Raw genomic sequence first — 15,158 nt, forward strand, 5'->3', positions numbered from 1 at the left:
TCTGTTTGTACAGGTAGGACTTTGAACCCTGTCACAGTTCACCATAAAACATATTAGGCCAGAAGTTGCAGTCTTCTCAAAATTCATTGCCTCTCTTGAGACAGCAACTTTCAGTTTGGATTAACCGAGTAAGCACTGATCTTTCTGTACTTAGGGTTTTCACTACTCTCATGCACTCTCTTACATGCAGGGTTCATTGATTTCAAGTCAAAGTAGAGGTACCGTATAACCAGAACAGCCAAGAAAAGCTCCATCAAGACAGCTTGGCCTCACTTCAGTGAGCCAGTGCTCCCTTTAGCCAACCAGATGCTTTCCTGAATGCACAGGACAGGACATAATCTGTAGCACAAGCTCAGGCGGCCAAAAACAGATGGTTTTGAAGCTGAATGGTTATGGTTAAAACTGGAATTAGGTTGGCGCCAAGTTGTTCCCTCTCCATTAGAGGACTGTAAAGATGGAGGTAAGCCCCAAAGGTGTGATGTCCTTGTAGATGCTTGCCTTGGTTTTACAACGTCTTGACACAAAGGCTAAGTCTGAACTGAGCGTGGGAGAACATAGCGCACTCCCTAAGAGAGTGTGAAAAGAGTCTTTGAAATCAGAGAGGCAATCAGTATGGCTAGAATCGCCTCTGAAATCTGTAAAGTAGTCAATATGCAGAGAAAACGCCTCTCAAATCAGCCGAGTGATCAATACTGTGGTTTCTGCCTTACTGTGCATTTTTAGACAACAAGGTTTGTGGTGTTCTCCTGTAGCCTTGAGTACGCAATGTTTAGGGGGTTTATACGTTGAATTTTAATGTTGCATCTTAAACAGGGATGGACCGCAGGAAACGGCTCGCAAGCTTGGAGTGTTTACCGAGGGAGAGCCCAACAACCCACCAAGCAGCACATCTAATCAAGTTCTAATACGTTTCCGAAGCAATTCTGAGAAAGGTGGACTGTTCAAGATCAACTACCAAGGTAACTAGTCTAATTAGCATTCTCGTACCTCTAAATAGCAGTTGCTTGATTGAGACAGGACTCTGTGGAAGTTTGGGACTTCAGTCAATCACTGAAACCATTGAACCCATGAACTCTGATTTCTCAATTCCACTTTGTGTAATGTAGAAATTTTTTAAAAGGAATAGTTAAGCCCAAAATGAAAATTATGTTATTAATTACTCACCGCCATGTCTTTCAAACCTGTTAGACCTTTATTAATCTTCGGAACACAAATTAAGGTATTTTTGGATGAAACCCTGCATAGACGGCAATGCAACTACCATGTTCAAGGCCCAGAAAAGTAGCTTCATAAAAGGTTGAACCACTGATGTCACATGGACTATTTTTTGATTTCCTTACTACATTTCTGGGCATTGGACAAATCAGCTGTGTTGCTGTCTATACAGGGTAGGAAACTTCTCGGATTTCATCAAAAATACCTTCATTTGTGTTCTGATGATGAACAAAGGTCTTGCAGGTTTGGAACGACATGAGGGTGAATAATTAATGACAGAATTTTATTTGTGGGTGAACTATCCCTTGATCAATGGATGCAACATTGCAATATGACATGTCTTTTCTTTCTTCTAGCCTATAGACTTCAGTTTTGTTTGCCACCTCCCATCATTCCTAACGCAGAAATTCTGATGGCCAGTAAAGAATTTAAGATAGGTGAGTTTGAATTGATTTTACATCACTTACAGTCTGATTTGTATGCCTGCTTGTGTGCGTTCGTGTTGGTGGACTCGGCCTGGCCCAGTATAAGTGGAACATTTTGAGCAGAGACGCAGGCTGCCAGTTCATTTTCAGGCTTGAGCGCCTCTCATTAATAATGTTCCCAGAATAGCAGAGCCAGCCACACACACACCTCCCCCCCACCACCACTAACACCCCTCGAGAACTCACTTTGAGGAAAGAAAACCGCTCAGATGCCAGGGCGACCAGTCCCATAGGGCTGTGCTGATATGCTGACTCATTGCCAGAATTCAAAACAGAGGCTGATGTTGTGTTGTGCATGGTGGTAGAACATAGGTAGAGTTTACATTTTGTGCAAACACAAAATGATGGGAAAATAGACAGAAGCTATATTATATAGTAAGTATGCATTTTTATATTGTATTATAGAGATGTAATTATATTATCAATATTGTGATATTGCGATAGAAAAACTGTCTTGATATTATCATGGTCACATGACGATATGAAACGATTGGTCTTCTGGGCAAAAAGTGTAGTTTTTAAAATATTTAAACTTCTCATTCCGACATAAAATGTCTTTAAAGTTGTGTTTTGGGCCATTGTGCTTTGGCACAGTTTCTGTCAAACAAACTAAAACCCTGAAAGCACTATATGGCTTAATCCCTTCTTCAAGTCTGTTTTTGCTGCATGTTTCAAAGCAAAGTGCACCCTTCGTTCAGGTGATCAGCTTGTGATCCGGTGTTTTCCGTGCCTCAGAATGGCTCAGTTTATAGTGTATGCAGTGAACTTGTTTATCACATGTTCTGTGAGTTTAGCATGCGTTTGGAAACACAACAACCACCAGTTATGCTTTATTTTCGAGGCAGATGATTACAGCATTTCACTAGATTTGGACTGAGATGCGTTTTTGTAAGCCTTTTTTCAGTGAAGCTGGAATTTTCCATCAAAATAAAAGCTCTACTGCCGTTTCCATCAAAATAAAAGCTTAGAAGTGCAGCATGAATTGCTGGCAGCTAGTGTTTTATGGTTAACGTTACTGCAGTCCAAATTCAAAATATCTCTTTCAAGTGTCGAAATTAGGAAAGAAGTATTGTAATTTCCCTACTGTAGTGTAAAGCAAAAATAATATAACTATGAAATTTTCATTTTCATTTATTTTGCAGTGCAATTGTTTTACAATATATGGCTATTACTGTCATTGTTGTTATTATTACATTCAAATTTGTTTGGCTTCCTAAAACACCAGTGTGAATGTAATTCAGACTGAGACAGTATATCACAAATAAAAAGAGAGTTTAACTGACTTTTTCTGACTTAAGTTATCTTAGTTAAGAACATGGGTTGGAGCTCTTAATTCTGAACTCTCAAAGTGCATTAGATATAAATAATTTAACTTTAAAATCCACAAAATTGTATATATCACAATAAATGTTGTATTTTGGACATACCGTGATATTATCATATTGTGTTATTTTGATATCATTATATCATTAGTATTTAAAGCAGGGGTCATCAAACTTGATTCTGGAGGGCCGGTGTCCTGCAGAGTTTAGCTCCAACTTGCCTCAACACACCTGCCTAGAAGTTTCAAGTATTCCTATTAAGACCTTGATAAGCTGGTTCAGGTGTGTTTGATTAGGGTTGGAGCTAAACTCTGTAGGACACCGGCCCTCCAGGACTGAGTGTGGTGACCCCTGATTTAAAGTTTCTGACACATTCCTATAGCAGGAGAATTGAAAAATGTTATCTTCCCTAAATATTTCTTTTAAATGTTAGTCTTTCATTAATTACTCACCCTCACGTCATTCAAAACCTGTAAGAGCTTCACTCATCTTTGGAACACAAAGTAAGATATTTTTGATGAAAGATGAGAGCTTTCTGACCCTGTTTAGGCAGCAATGCAACTGAAGCGTTCAGGGCTTAGAAAGGTAGTAAAAACACTGTCATATATAGTCTGTATTAATTATTAATCGCAATTAATCATGATTAGTCACACTGTAAAAAAAAAAAAAAAAAAAATTGTTGAGTCAACTTAAAATAATGAGTTACCCTGCTGCCTTAAAGTTTTAAGATCAGTCAACTCAAAAAAGTTTAGTCAGCTTGAAATGTCAAGTTGTACTAAGTGATTATTAAAATATTTGAGTTGACTTAACAAAGAATTTGGTTTGTTAAACTTAAAAGCTGGGTAAGTTACCCAGCTGCCTTGAAATTTTAAGTTGAATCAACTAAAATATCACTTAACATATACATAATACAACTTAACTTTCCAAGTTGACTAAACTGTTTTGAGTTGACACAACTTAAAATTCTAATGCAGCCGGGAAACAAATGATTTTAAGTTGACTCAACAATTTTTTTTTTTTTTACAGTGCATTTGACTGCACTAATTTTGTTATTTTAAAACCGTAATTATATGAAGCTATGAGAATACTTTTTGCACACAAAGAAAACAAAAATAATGACTTTATTCTACAGTATCTTCTCTTCGTGTGGTGTTGCTGACGCAGGAGCCGGCGTTCTGAGGTAGAAGGAAGACGCATAGTTTATTGGATAGTTTATTGAAGCTGCTGGTTTCACCTTTTATTGAGTGCCCACAGAATACACTTACAAATAATAATGCAATCATGACCTCACTGGTCCTCTAATGATGACTCACCACCAGCCTCTGTCGCCTCTGAAATCCATTGTTAAATCAATGCACTGCTTTTCTGCCATGGGGAAAAAATGCTTTCATTGATATTAATTGTTCTAAATGGGTAGTTACGGGTCGGCGCAGGGTTGTTTGATCTCTCTGGAATGGAGCATGTTTGTAAAACATCCGTCGGGGTTAAAGCAGTCATGGTCTTTGGCACTAACCTGCACTGAATCACTGTTTTGATCACTGATTATCCACCACATCCAATTAATTCGCTTAATTCAGTGATTTAACAAAGGCTGCTGTGTTCGGATGGCCATGAACACATGCTCTCAGCCACAAACATATTTCTATATATGAATTTCAAAGCATGCAAAACCAGTATTTTTTATGCTTTCTGTTTTTTTATCTTGTGTTTTATTATTTCAGTGGAGTTGAATGCTATATTATAAAACAACTAGGTGTTTGTGTTCCTCTTAGCTGAGTCACTGAGTGCCTGAGTGTTTGTGTAGCAACAGGGAGATTTGCTTCTGAGATGCGAGCGGCCCTCAGGTAGCAGCCGATGGGTGTTATGAATGTAAACCACGCTGTGTGGCACTTCCTTAATTACACTGCAATGCAGCGCCGGCACGTCGAGTCTCCCTTTGCCTCATTCCTTCTTCCTTTTTTTCTTTTATCGTCACTGTCAGCCATTAAGCGAGACAGTGAGGGGACATGGCCTTCATCAAGTCGTGAGTGAGGCAACAGCAGGAACAGCCAGATGCTGCTCCTGTTGTTGTGAGCTCCTCAGAAATCCCATGTTCGCCATAATATTTCAGAAGGTGACGTGCATACGAAAGACAATTGATAAAGCAATGATGAATATTTCATCTGTTCACTCCCTCTCTTTCCACAGGTGATATTGTGCGTTACAGATGTCTGCCAGGATATCATCTGAATGGGAACAGCATTCAGACTTGTCGCCTCGGGACTCATCTCGAGTTTGAAGGACCTCCACCTTCATGTGATAGTAAGCTATAATGTTTTTTTGACTCTTGACACCAGCATATGCAGTGTTTTGGTCCCCAGTATGGTCTTTTTCTTTAGTTTAACCACTTAGACTCTTGGCCCCAGTTTAAAGAATTAGTTCACTTCCAGAATAAAAATGTACAGATAATGTACTCACCCCCTTGTCATCCATGTTCATGATGTTCATGTCTTTCTTTCTTTAGTCGTAAAGAAGTTGTTTTTTGAGGAAAACATTTCAGGATTTCTCTCCATATAATGGATATGTATGGTGCCCCCAAGTTTGAACTTCCAAAATGCGGTTTAAACGCAGCCTCTTAATGAACCCAGGGTCTTATCTAGTGAAACAATTGGTTATTTTCTAAACAAATTGATAATTTGTATACTTTTTAACCTCAAATGCTCGTCTTGTCTCGTCTCTGTGATGCACATGCGTAGCCTGTGTAATCCGGGTCAATACAGTTTGGGTATGTCGACAAACTCCCATCTCGTTTTCGTCTTCAACTTTAAAATCGTCCTACAACGCTGTTTTATCTTTTTTTTGTAAAGGGCGTTTAATCTTCTTTGTATGTTTACTTTTTAAACACTGGGTTGGTACTTCTGCAGCGATGCAGGATGATTTTAAAGTCAATTTGTTTCGTTTCACTAGGTAAGTCCCTTCGTTTCGAGCTCTTTCAAGCTGCGTTTAAACTGCATTTGGAGGTTCAAACTAGGGGGCACCATACATATCCATTATATGGAGAGAAATCCTGAAATGTTTTACTCAAAAAACTATTTATTTATGACTGAAGAAAGAAAACACAAGAACATCTTGGATGACAAGGGGGTCAGTACATTATCTGTTCATTTTTGTTCTGAAAGTGAACTAATCCTAAGCTATTTCAACTAAAAGAAACATGCACTGACTGATCTTAAAATGTGTCAGTGCCTTTTTTGTCTCAAAATACACACCGGTATTTATTTTTATTTATTTATTTTTTTAATTTTTTTTTTGAAAGCACGTTTATAAAAATGACTTAAATTTCCTAATTGAACTATGGCTTAGTCTTAGCCCTCTCTATGAAACCAGGCCTTGGTCAACCAGGTTGATGATAAAGACCAATTTGGTTGGGTTTTGACCACCTAACCAACCTAAACCAGCTTTCAAGAACATTTCAATGTGTGTCCATACAATAGAAGTCAGTGAAGTCCAGTGATGGCCATTTGGGCTCCACTGTATGTATGAAAAACACTGAGATCTCTTTCAGCAAAGGTCATTTTTTATTTCTGTCAACCTATAGTTGCCTTTCAGCAAACTATACTCACTTGAATGAATTTATGAAACAGTTGCACCATACAGTAGTACTTTTATGTGAATATGTGCGTCTTATCCACTAACCATACGCATTTTAATGCATTCTTAGTGACTTCCCCCCTCTGCGTTTTACAAAAGACCAGTCTTTCGGTTTATATACTGTAAAATCCACCCCCACTGTTGCAATGCATGATGGGTCTATTGATCATGATGGTTGGTTCTGTGCTATATGAAGCTTCATTATTGCTATTGGCTTAGAGGTGGGATGAAATACCTCAGAGCCTGTCAAGCAAACCCCATGAGTATGCTAAACGCTCATCTACTTTTCCTCCAGCTGCTTTTATGTGATTTGATATGGCATTTCCCATAAACTCCCTCAGTTCCTCCTCATTATGTTTGTCTCCCTACTCTCAGCATAGAAGAATTATCTCTCTGAGCTCTCTGTACTAGTCTTCTGCATACAGTAGGTCTGACTGAAAGGCCTCTTTTGAATGTCCCAATATACAGTCTTAGACCACTAAAATTTGTTTAATTTAATACCATTTTTGCTTTTAGGAATTATATATTTCCCAGTTTAAATAGTATTATGAATCTCAGTCTCATATTTTGAACCTCATTATATATCAAAACATATATTCCATCCTGTGTTTGGTCTCATTCATAATGTAAATAAAAAGCAATTGGGCTGTTTGTTTACAGGAAACAATTTGTGACCGCAGTACATCTGTTTGGTGGAAATTGATTAAGGCCTGTAGAAAAAAGAAACAAAAATAGACGAGCTTTATTATTTCCAGCATAAGCGCATGTTAGAGAGAACAGGCAGATGCTGGGGTTTAGAGCAGTGTGAAGAGGAAGGGCACATAACTTGAGTTTTTATATATTTTATATACTATAGCAGGCCCAAATATGTATCTCCTCAACCTTCATGGTGGAGTGCCCTCTCTGAAGCTTTGTAATTCATCCTAACATTAATTAGGTGTCGACAGTTAATTGCTTCGGCTATATGAAAAGCCCCTTATACAGAGGGCCAACATTGCCAGCTGACACCCGCTCCATTTGGTCAGGGTGCTGCCTCTGGCTGTCAGTCACATTAAGTATGCCTGCCTCGTCAAACACCACAGAGGGAAAGAGACAGGAAAGACTGAGGGACTGGTAAAATGAGAGACAGGAGGATAAAGGAGGAGGAGGAAGAAAGCAATCTCATACTTTATATCAGTCATTTGTTGAGAGAAACAGGTCTGTTCGGATAGGATCAACAGGGAAGACAATGAAAAATATGAATAATGAAATGTGACCAACTATGTAATTATGTAACGTTTGGTTATCAAAACAAATATGGTTAAATTACATGGTACACATTGTTGAATGTGTTATATTTACACTACTAAAAATAAAGGTTCTTTATTTGCATCAATGGTTCTGTGAAGAATCTTGAACATCAATGGAACCTTTTAAATGCAGAAAAAGTTCTTTATAGTTGAAAAAGGTCCTTAAGATTTTTTAAATGTTCTTCAAAATGGTTCTTTTAGGAACTGTTTCCTGAAAGGTTCTTTGGGGGGGCGAAATAAGGTGGTTCTATGGCATCACTGCAAAATCACCCGTTGGGAACCTTTCTTTTTAAGAGTGTACATAAGATAGGGCCAGCAGCAAAAATATTTTTTTTAATAAAAGATTTTTGGGGAAAAAAGGGGCACTATCTTGGGAAATGACAACTAGTATTGGTGGACCACTCTTAAAAATCTTTAAAACTGTTCCAAAAGGGTGTTTTTGCAGTGATGCCATAGAAGAACCATTTTTGATTCTCCAAAGAACCGATTAGTGAACAGTTCTTAAAATAACCATTTTGAAGAACATCTAAAGAACCTTTTCTGCATTTGGAAGGTTCCATGGATGTTCAAAGTTCTTCATGGAACCATCGATGCCAATAAAAATCCTTCATTTTTTAGAGTGTATGTGTTGTTTTTTTTTAGGGGCAACACCGACACCAAATATTACAGATCGAGTAGACCGATTACCGATATTTTGAACCGATATATATATATGTCTGGTGTAAAAATGAAAGTGAATGTCAAAATTAAGAATAACAAGGGCTCTGGCAAAAACTTTTTAAAAATGCTTTTAAATTATTTTATCTGCAAATCTGTTTTGAAAATAACCGATACCGATAACCATAAAACGCTTAAAATCGGTCGACCCCTAACATGTAGTAGTAAAATTGCCCAAACCTTTATGATTTATGATCTCAATTTTGTTTTTATCTTTAGTGGTGATAAGTAACTCTTTCTTTCTTTCTATCTATTGAAAATAGTTTGCATTTTTCAAAAGACATATAACAGACGTCATAATTGGTGGTACGGAATTACCATATGGCAACTTTCATATTTTCTAAGAAATTCTAATAGACAAAGTTGATTTGTAAGCAACAGCATCTAATTATCTAATCAAAGATGCAGTGAAAAATCCTGTTTGTGTGAGAAATGTACAAATATGTGGTTTAATAGAGCACTAGAAGAGGAAATCAAATGTCATGGCGGTTTAAAAACAGCTTATTATTTGTGTTCTTCAAAATCTGCCCTTTTAATTCCAGCAATGCAATTAGTTCTAGAAAGTGAGTGAAAATTATATGTTGCCATATGCTGTAGCATAAAGGGGCAAAAGTGAGGACAAAATATGCTTAACCTTTCGTAGTCTTTTCTGTTGTTGGCATCAACGTCTATGTATTCAATCAAACCGAATAGTGTGGTAGTTTGATGAAATCTTTCATCTGGTAAGATCTAGCCTATTTGTTCAAATGCCAACATATGCTTTCATCTTCAAAAAAACTATTTAACTACATTAAACTATTTAACTACATTATGTTCACATGCAATAATAATAAAAACGGGTTGTGTGGCATTACTTTCTATGGCAATTATTGGCCTAATGTAATAACTGTTAATCATTTTGAAATTTGATTTAAGGACAGTTTTGTTTTCTGTTATCCTGAAGAGGAAGTGAAAGTGTGAGCAAGCATACGGAGAGAAAAACTGAGGGATTGAAAGAGTAGAGAGGAAGGACAGTGATGGGTAGAGGGAACGCAAAGCTCATTGAGATGCAGAGGATATCCAGGCTGCAGGTGCACCCAGCTATTAAATCACAGCTTCTCCCTATCTCTCTCTCTTTCTTTCTCTCTCTCTCTCTCTCTCTCTGTACCTGACATCTGATCTGTCACATCCTCTTGTTGAATACATCATACTATGTCTTGCTTTCCATCAAATATCTCTCCTAACTTTCTTCTAATACAAGAAATCCCATCCAGAACTTTGTGTCGTCTACAGACTTAATCAGACATACACATGAACACGATTGCCTTGTGCCAGTCTCTTCAAAAGAAACCCTGTGCTGAACATTTTAAGAAGTGCTTGAGGATTCTTGATCTTTAGTTTCTATGATTTGATCTATATATACTTAAAATAAAGAGTAAAGGTGGTCCAGGAAGATGTTTATGATGTTCAAGCTGTTTAGTCGAAGCTAATCATAAAGGCAGTCCCATTTAAAAACACTTGTGCTGCATTACTTTATGTCTGCATTTTTTTTTCTCTCAGTGTTCCCGTTTCTTTTTTGTTTTTTGTATCTCTCATACTCGGAGAGAAAATAGATCTGTGAATGCTGAGTGTGCATCACATGCCATTATGCAAATGAACGGTAGGAGCCCCTCAGACGTACAGTAACTTCTTTTCGATAAGCATACAAACACAAACTCTCTACACTTTAAGTGTTAATACTTAAATAAAACATGCTTTTTTTATCAGTAGCTGTGTTTCCATCCACCTATTTTTATGCGCATTTTGGAATATGCGCATAAAAATCTCTGAATGGAAACGCGAAAATGCGCATAAATTCTGAAAATGCGCATAAAAAACTTATGCGCACAACTGAGTAGGATAAATTTTTTATGCGATAAGAAAAAATGCGCATAAACTACGATGGAAACACTTTACCGAATAAATTCCTCCATGCGCATTAAAAAAGTCATGTGACTTTGCACGCTGGAACGGGATAACTCGACTAACCAGCGGACCCATTTTGTTGCACAGCATCAGAAATATTGTTTTGGTCATTCTGAAATGTTTCCTTCAGCGGTTTCGTCACTTGCCCACCACGGCTCTGGCCCTGCGGTCGTCCTACCGATTATTTTATAGAAATAAAAATCATTTAGTTCAGTTAGAGAACAAACATACAATTAAAAACTGAACGCGGCTGCTCAATGCAGTGTGCCTAACAACAGTCACATCCGCGGCATGAGTCCGATTTCATTTATCACATTAGGAGTAAGGTGAGAAAGGCAAGACGTTGCCGAAAGATTTAGTTTTAAAAGTATTTTGGATTTTAAAAAGGCCTGTTGACTGTTTTCGTTTATCTAAGGTGATTTTGGAAGCTCATTGGAAGAACATTCGTTTCTTATTTATTTTTTTCCACCGTGTTTGCCAATTTTCAGTAAGTCTATTTTTCATAATTAAACTTTGTGGAAGTTATTTAACAGTTGTATACTTGTTTTTGTTAATAAATTAATAATTCTATGTTTAAAATAGACTAAGTGAGTTTGTCGTACTGTTTTGTTGTTGTCCATTCAATCAATTGACGCCGAACCGCCGCTAAATCGAAAGTGAAAGTAAAATGCTTACGGACATTCACAAGCTTTCAAAAGCGAAACGAGACAAAACTATCCCTCAACCTTTCCCTCGGTGATACCGCTACTGGCCGTGTTGTCACATGTCAATTAACCGCTGGGGAAATCTGAAAATTATTATTTTCATGACTATATATATATATATATATATATATATATATATATATATATATATATATATATATTACTGCAAGTTTATCAGGAAGTGACGATTTTGTTCTCTTTGTCTTGTTGGATGGAAACGGTGCTTTATGCGCAAATGTTTTATGCGATGTTTCAGTTTTGCGCATAAGTTAAATTCGCATTTTTGGATGGAAACATAGCTAGTGATGCACAGCATGTCATGCACACATGCATGTTGATACATGTTTTTTTTTCTAGTGATGGCATTTAAATGCTGTTTACTTTCATTTATTTTCTTATAGGACTGATATTGTTCAATAAGTTAGAATTATTTGCAGTATTTTCCTCTTATTCAAAATTCTGTGAATTTATATGAAATATTAATGTTTATGTATTATGTATGATATATTTTTCATAGATATGCATTATATATGTTACTGCATGCATGTGAAAACTCTCATGAACATGTTATACATGCACACAGGGGCACATCAATCTATTAGAATCGTTTTATCTTCTGTGCCTTTCATCTTCTGAATTCTAACAAATGGAAAAAAGTACCTCCACATTTTACTTATTTGGAAATCCAGCTCATCCTCATTGTTAGACAGCCAGTGCTTATGTAATAAATGAGTGTGTGTTTATTTTTTCAGCTTCAGATGTTTCAAAACATTACTCATTCAAGTTATTTTCAGCGATTTAATATCCCCCTATTAATTATGAAGTCCACAAGCAACTAGACATGTAATTGGACAAAATAGTCCCTAACTGACCTTTACAAATGTGTCTGGCTAAACCTGTTCTAACTAATCAGAAAAGCTTTTGGTATTTTTTATTTTTTTTTCATGTCCGAGTCTGTATGTTTGGATTGTTTTAAACATAGTTTTGCATAAATTATTCAAAAATATGGTGAAATGTTGTACACTAAGTCACACAACGTACCCAGAGAGCGTAACCATGGTTCATGCTACCAACATAATAATTAATGTATTGAGTCCAGAAGTAGACAGATAACCGATATTTTGTACCGATATATATGTCGGTAAAAATTAAAATGAATGTCAAAACTATGAATAATAAGGGCTCTGACAACAACTTTCTTAAATTAATTTGTCGGATTTGAAAATGACTGATACCGATAATCATAAAAATGCTTAATATCTGCACCGATAATCGATCAACGCCTAACAAGTAGTAGATTGCCCTAATCTTTATGATTTATGATTATATCTCAATTTTGTTTTCATCTTTAGTAGTGAGTGGTAACACTTTTTTTTGTAAAAAAAAATATCTGCAAATGAGTTTTGAAAATGACTGATACTGATAACCATTAAAATGCTTAATATCGGTGTCTATGATCAGTTGATCCATAATTGAATCATATTGATTGCAATGTTTGAAGAGACCTTAACCTTATTGAACAATCAGCCTAAACTAGCAACCATAACCAAGGGGGTGGAACTTAAATATGGCTCTGGACCACAAAACCAGTAATAAAGGTAAATGTTTTTGATACTGAGATTTATATATCATCTCAAGGCTGAATAAATAAGCTTTCAATTGATGTATGGTTTGTTAGGAAAGGACAATATTTGGCAGAGATAACGTTGGCCTTTAAAGTTGTCCAAATGAAGTTTTTAGCAATGCATATTACTAATCTAAAAAATAATTTTAAACGGGTAATATTTACGGTAGGAAACCACTACTAATATGTGACCCTAGACCACAAAATTATTCATAAGAATCAGTTTCTTTTTTTAAATTGAGATTTATACATCATCTGAAAGCTGAATAAATAAGCTGTTAGGATAGGACAATATTTGGCCAAGATACAACTATCTGAGGGTGCAAAAAATTTTAATATTGAGAAAATTATCTTTAAAGTTGTCAAGATGTTCTTAGCAATGCATATTACTAATCAAAAATTAGGTTTTGATATATTTATGGTAGGAAATGTACAAAATATTTTCATGGAACATGATATTTACTTAATATCCTAATGATTTTATGGCATAAAAGGAAAATCAATAATTTTGACCCATACAATGCATTTTTGGCTATTGCTACAGATATACCCGTACTACTTAAGACTGGTTTTGTGATCCAGGGTAACAAATGATCAATTATGTAAAAACTGTATGTGGCGTACAGAACACAAGCCTACATTGAATTTGCATGTGACGGTTATCCCTTTCTTTGACATCCTGAAATAAATGCTGTCTGTTGGCCTTTTCTGAATGTATACACTTGTGGGGGCCATATTTGCAATTCATTGTCACGAAGGGTGACATTTTAAGTTGAAAATCCCTTTTTAGATGCCAGCCCATCTTGTACAGTAGATAATCTTCAGCTGCCATTGTTAGAGGAGCAGTTTTGACATGCCTTCAACTCTTCTGTCAGAATCTGCCACCAAAACTGTTGTTTACATTCAGCCTTTGACAGTCCATTTCAAAGTGGATTAGGGGATAAGGGCGACCTGAGTGAGTTAATTTCCGTTTGCCGCCATAGTGAAAGGCCTGGGATGATGAGGATTTTGTCTGAGATTCTGTCTAGAGGGTCATGTTCTCCCCTATTTTGTTGGGGCAGAATGGAATTAGGGCTGGGCCGTGTGATGGCAGAAATGCATCAGTCGGTAGAGAGTCTGCTTTAGCACAATATAGCACTCTGTCTGTCTGTCTGTCTGACTTCCTATTTTCCTTATTATTTTTTAGTAGTTTAGTAATTTATTCAGGAGCATTACATTGATGAATTGACTTACATTTCAAACAAATTCTTCTTTTATACTTCTGAAAATGATTTGTGTGTGTATGTGTTTAACATTGATACTAATAAGAAATATTTCATTAGCACCAAATCAGAATGATTTCTGAAGGATCATGTGACACTGAAGACTGCTGAAAATTCAGGTTTGCCATCACAGGAATAAATTACAGTTAAAAAATATATATTTAAATAGAAAGCAGTTACTTTACGTTGTTATAGTATTTCACAGTATTATTTTAATTGCATTTTTGATCAAATAAATGTCGAATACATGAGCATAAGTATAGAAGCCAGTTTTCCGCCACTGTATAAAAATAAGTAATTGTGACTTTTTATCTCACACATCTGACTTTTTTTCTTGCAATTGTGAGTTTACATCTCAAAATTCAGACTTTTTTTTCAGAAATGTGAGCTATAAACTCACAATTGTGAGTTATAAAGTCAGAATTTCAAGATATAAACTAGCAATTTTGAGAAATTAAGTCAGAAATGTGAAACATAAACTTGCATTTGCGAGTTATAAAGTATTGTATTGCAACAGAATTGCATAATATAAACTCTTTTTTTTACAATTGTAAGTTTTTATCTTACATTTCTGACATTATAACAAATTTAGTCAGAATTGTGGGATATAAATTCACATATCAGTCTGTTTTCCCCTCAGAACTAGACTTTTAAACTCAGTTAATATCACACAATTCTGAAAAAAAAGTTAGTATCTTGCAAGTCCGACTTAAAGGTTGTATCAGCGATTTCTAGGCTGAAAAACAAAGTGTCAATTTCAGCTGACCTTTCTTCACGATCCGCTCGCTGCCTGCCCCATAAATTGTCTGTGAAAAAACCGCGTCTCTCTGGTCAGCCTAGGGTCCGAGATATGCCAAAAAAACAATCGGCACTACCAACCTTTCCACACATAAACAAACATTGTTCCAACCAATCAGCGTCAGGGGTTTGGTGTTGTGGACTTTCGCTCCGCCTCCCTCACATCCC

General features: G+C 36.3%; 1 protein-coding gene across 1 annotated transcript in view; it reads left to right on the plus strand.

Moving 5' to 3' along the window:
- csmd2 (CUB and Sushi multiple domains 2) overlaps positions 1-15,158 on the plus strand; it is a 425,673-nt gene that overhangs the window by 360,814 nt on the left and 49,701 nt on the right. The window contains exons 47-49 of the mRNA XM_073822409.1: positions 814-959; positions 1,572-1,652; positions 5,210-5,323. Coding sequence (XP_073678510.1) covers positions 814-959; positions 1,572-1,652; positions 5,210-5,323 — 341 coding nt within the window. The remainder of the gene's footprint in view (positions 1-813; positions 960-1,571; positions 1,653-5,209; positions 5,324-15,158) is intronic.

This window comes from Garra rufa, chromosome 17 (assembly GCF_049309525.1).
Source record: "Garra rufa chromosome 17, GarRuf1.0, whole genome shotgun sequence".
Taxonomy (NCBI): domain Eukaryota; kingdom Metazoa; phylum Chordata; class Actinopteri; order Cypriniformes; family Cyprinidae; genus Garra; species Garra rufa.